We start from the raw sequence: 3,924 nt of genomic DNA on the forward strand, positions 1-3,924 counted from the left end.
TGTTAAATAAGATATGCGACATATAGGAAAAGTTATCAACATACAAGCAGGAGTTCTTTCAAAAAGTTTGGAGATCAATTGCATCTTAATCTTGTCATGGGAAAATAATTAAACCCAAAACTCATAAGACATAGGAAAGTAAAAAAAAATGAATATATTAATAATATAAAAGCCAGATTCCTCCCATAGATATTTTAATAAAGTTTCACAGACTGAGATGGTGCATATCTCACAGGAACGTGTCCCACTGAGAGGCAGGCAGCCCCTGACAATTGACTGTGGAATACATCTGCAGCTTAAAGACCTTGAATTTCTACTTTATTTTGTACCATCCACTGTATATATCTGGATGCACTGTAAAAAAGCGATACGTTCTTCCAGGTCACATGGCCAATAATATTGCGTTCTGGGAGAGTGGAGGCAAGTGGAGTGGTTAGGGCATAGAGCTTGGAATCCTGAGGTTGTGAGTTTGAAACCCACTCCCACAGACTGCTACTCTGGGTCCCTGAGCAAAGTCCCTTTGCCCCAAACTGCTCCCTGGGTGCCACAAACGGCAGCCCACCGCTCCCCAAGGGGATGGGTTAAATGCAGAGAGTGAATTTCATTGCGCTGTACTTGTGACAATAAAATGCTGGGGCAGGGAAAAAGTATATACTTCATGCACTTCCTGTTTGTTTATAAGAGCCGATGTCAAAAGTGAATTTCTCCTTAGTGAGATCAATAGCTCGATATCATTGTTTTATTCTAATAGAATAACGCCTAATGGAGCTCCTGAACTAACATTTTGTTGAGCAACTTTTTGAGGCAACCACTGAGATCAGGTGTTTTCTGCAATGTTCACTAAGATTTCTGCACCTGTTGATGGTTTTGTCTTCAATTTGTCTGGGACAGTTGTTTTTTTTATTATCTTTAAAACCAAAATTCAAAAATCTGTATTTGATTTTACTATATTATCAGACCATAAACTGTTATATGCAACAGATGTTTCATGGTGTTGTTCTTTTAAATAATGCAAATGACTAAATAAGGATATGCAGTCAGAATGTGTTGAGTGCAGGTGTTGTCTACAACTAGGAGGAAGTAAGACGAGTTTACAACCCATCTCTAAACGTCAGCTTCCTTCTTTGTTCAGTTGAGGTCCTGTGAGTTGAGCAGCTGGCCACACAGAAACAAAGCGCCACAGACACAGGAGACTTTTTAACTCATATTTTATTAGGATTTTTGTTAAATTCTCAGTCAGGAAACAATCCATCGATATTGAGGAATGACACAGTGTTGCTGCAGCAAAGGAGAAGGTTGACTTTTTATTTTAACAATGATTGTACATTTTTGTTTAAATAAAAATTTCTTATTTCATCATTCAAAAACGGGAAACAAAAGCACGTTTCGTTAATTATTCAATAAGTAATGCTATCACGCCCATGCAGATTTATTGCATAGTAATTACCAGGCACTTGGTGAGTATTCTCAGGTTCATTTTTCTTTCTACAGTACCTCTAGCAGGACTATGTACAACTTTATTTCTTAATCATTGATGACCCTCTGAAAAAGGGGATCTTTGCACACATTTCCCATTTAAAAAGGGGGAGTGGCTACATTAGGGAAACCTAGAGGTCACAGCAGGACACCGATTTGAGATTGTCAAAGGCTAAGGCCCAATAAGGTGAGGTAACAGGGGACAAAAAAATAAATCCACCTTTTATAGTGCAATTCAATGATTAGCATCATTTCAAGTCCAAAGCAATGAAACCTCAAATCCTCTGAGGGAAAAAAAAAAAAATAATTATCTAATTTGATAAATCTTTTGTTTTTGTCAAATTTGACATCAGGAAAAAAGTAAAAATAGTCTCACTATCAGGGATATTAACATCCACATCATACATGCATGTCAAATATAGAACTCTCACAGTAAATAATATATTTTCTGAACAAGATTTAAAGTTTATACAAAAGAATTTAGAAATACAATGATTCCTTTGATGTCCAAAAATAATGCATAAAAGAAGCATTAAAAAGACTAAATCTAAGCAGGATAAATAAATGTCGGATAAAACAGCTTATTGTACTTTTTTTTGTTTGTTTTTATACACATATTTGGTATATGAGTAACTTACAGCTCTCTGCCTCCAATAACATAAATATGACAGCTACCACACTGCAGAGCCTACCCGTACGTAACCTGCTCCGAGGAACAGTTGGTATGGCAAATTAACAGATTACAGTGTTTTTCTTTTATATAAAATATTCCACATGACAGTGTACCTAAATCATCTTAAATAAAGCCTTGGAGACAAGACAAAGAAAAACAATTGTTCACACCCAACGAATAATTACTGATCAAAACATTTTATATTGAGCCGTACTGGAAGAGAAACAAAAGGTAACTATTTACCCTGAGAATGTAAACCTTCCAGGAAGCCTCAGCAATTTATACAAATAAATCAACAAATCATAAGACCTAATAAAAGTCTATAACATTTTTTTTTCCAGATTATTTTTTTTTCCATCCAGTGTGTGTGACGTTTAAGACTTTTCACAGTTTGGCTTCTTCCACTCCATCAGATGCCGCTGCCGGTGGACCATCATCTGCTCCTGGCTCGTGAAGACTCGGCCGCAGAACCAGCAGGAGAACTTTGCGGAGGCTTCCCGGCCGGGGGAGGCCAAGCCCACAACTTCGTACTTCTTCCTGCTCAGTCGGCGGAATTTCAGCCTCAGGGGGAACCTCTCCTGTACAGAGTTCTCCCCCTGATCTTCGATCAGGACGTCCGTATCCGAAGCCTCGCCGCTCGCAGCAGAGAGAGCCATCAGGGTCCGGCGGGAGAGCAGGACTTTCCGCACCTCCCTGTACTTGTTCACCACCTCCATGATGCGGGCCACCTGCGGGATGTCGGCATCTGGGTGGTTCAGCACCACGACGGGCTGGTCTCCAGCCGGACGCTTTACCGCCTGGGAGGGATTTATGGCGACTAACTTCAAGGTTCTGGGCTGGTGCTTTGGGACCTGCCGCCAGTGACGTCTCTCAGCTGGTGAGGACTCGTCTACGCTCGTCTTACTTTGACAAGACCGGATGACACCGATGAGATCTGCTGACGCCGCGACGTTTCTTAACCCTTCATCAGTCTGATCCTGCTGCTCTGCTTCATGGCAGGAATGTACAGAATGCAACGTTCCTGCAACAAAAAACATTCATAAAAAATAAAAACTCTTGCATTCTGTACAACCTTAAAGTAGGCATAGATTTTAGAGTATGGCGGAGGCAGCATCATGCTTGGGGATATATATATATATATATATATATATGATTAATAGTCACATCAAAATCTATACAGGACTAACTGGAAAAAAACTGGCGAAAAAAATAAATATTTGACACTGGAGTGGTGGTTCAACATCCAGCAGAACTATGGAGGCAGGAATGGTTTACATCAGGTGTAACCATCATCATGTGGTGCAGCAGCCTCCTCCTGCAACTTTCATTTGTTCCATGGGAAACATTAAAAACATCCAGGATGCCGTCTTATGAGGAATAGTTTTCTAGATCAAATAACATTAATCTTTTGAAACAAACTCGTAATAAATTCAAGAGGGATTCTATGATTATTAGCCTATTAGCCTGAGTAGGAGCTGGTAGGGCCCAAATTTAATTTTTTTTTTTTTTTTTTAAGAAAAGCTCCTCAATAACAAGTTATTCCAATTCTAACAATTAGGGATAGAACGGTTTATGAAAACCGTCCAGTTCGACTGTCTCGGTTCGGTTCGCGTGTGTTGCGTTCGGTTCATGCGCTGCTCCATTTTCTCATAGGCGAAGCGTTTACACTCCAGAGGAGAAGGTGGCGGTACTGCGACCAAAGCCAACCACCAGTAGTAAACAAGAAGAAGAAGCGAAGCAGCGTAGCCGGGTGTAGCAGAAAAAAATCAGTTGTT

The 3,924-nt window shown here is 40.0% G+C and overlaps 1 protein-coding gene across 2 annotated transcripts in view; it reads right to left on the reverse strand.

The window, feature by feature from the left end:
* Positions 1–1,200: 1,200 nt before the first annotated feature.
* Positions 1,201–3,924, reverse strand: part of LOC107088633 (zinc finger protein 518A-like) — a 7,519-nt gene continuing 4,795 nt past the window's right edge. For both annotated transcript variants that reach the window (XM_015380935.1, XM_015380942.1), the window contains exon 3: positions 1,201–3,170. In XM_015380935.1, coding sequence (XP_015236421.1) covers positions 2,524–3,170 — 647 coding nt within the window. In that variant the 3' untranslated portion in view covers positions 1,201–2,523. The remainder of the gene's footprint in view (positions 3,171–3,924) is intronic.

Source organism: Cyprinodon variegatus, unplaced genomic scaffold (assembly GCF_000732505.1).
Source record: "Cyprinodon variegatus isolate N-32 unplaced genomic scaffold, C_variegatus-1.0 Scaffold11, whole genome shotgun sequence".
Taxonomy (NCBI): Eukaryota; Metazoa; Chordata; class Actinopteri; order Cyprinodontiformes; family Cyprinodontidae; genus Cyprinodon; species Cyprinodon variegatus.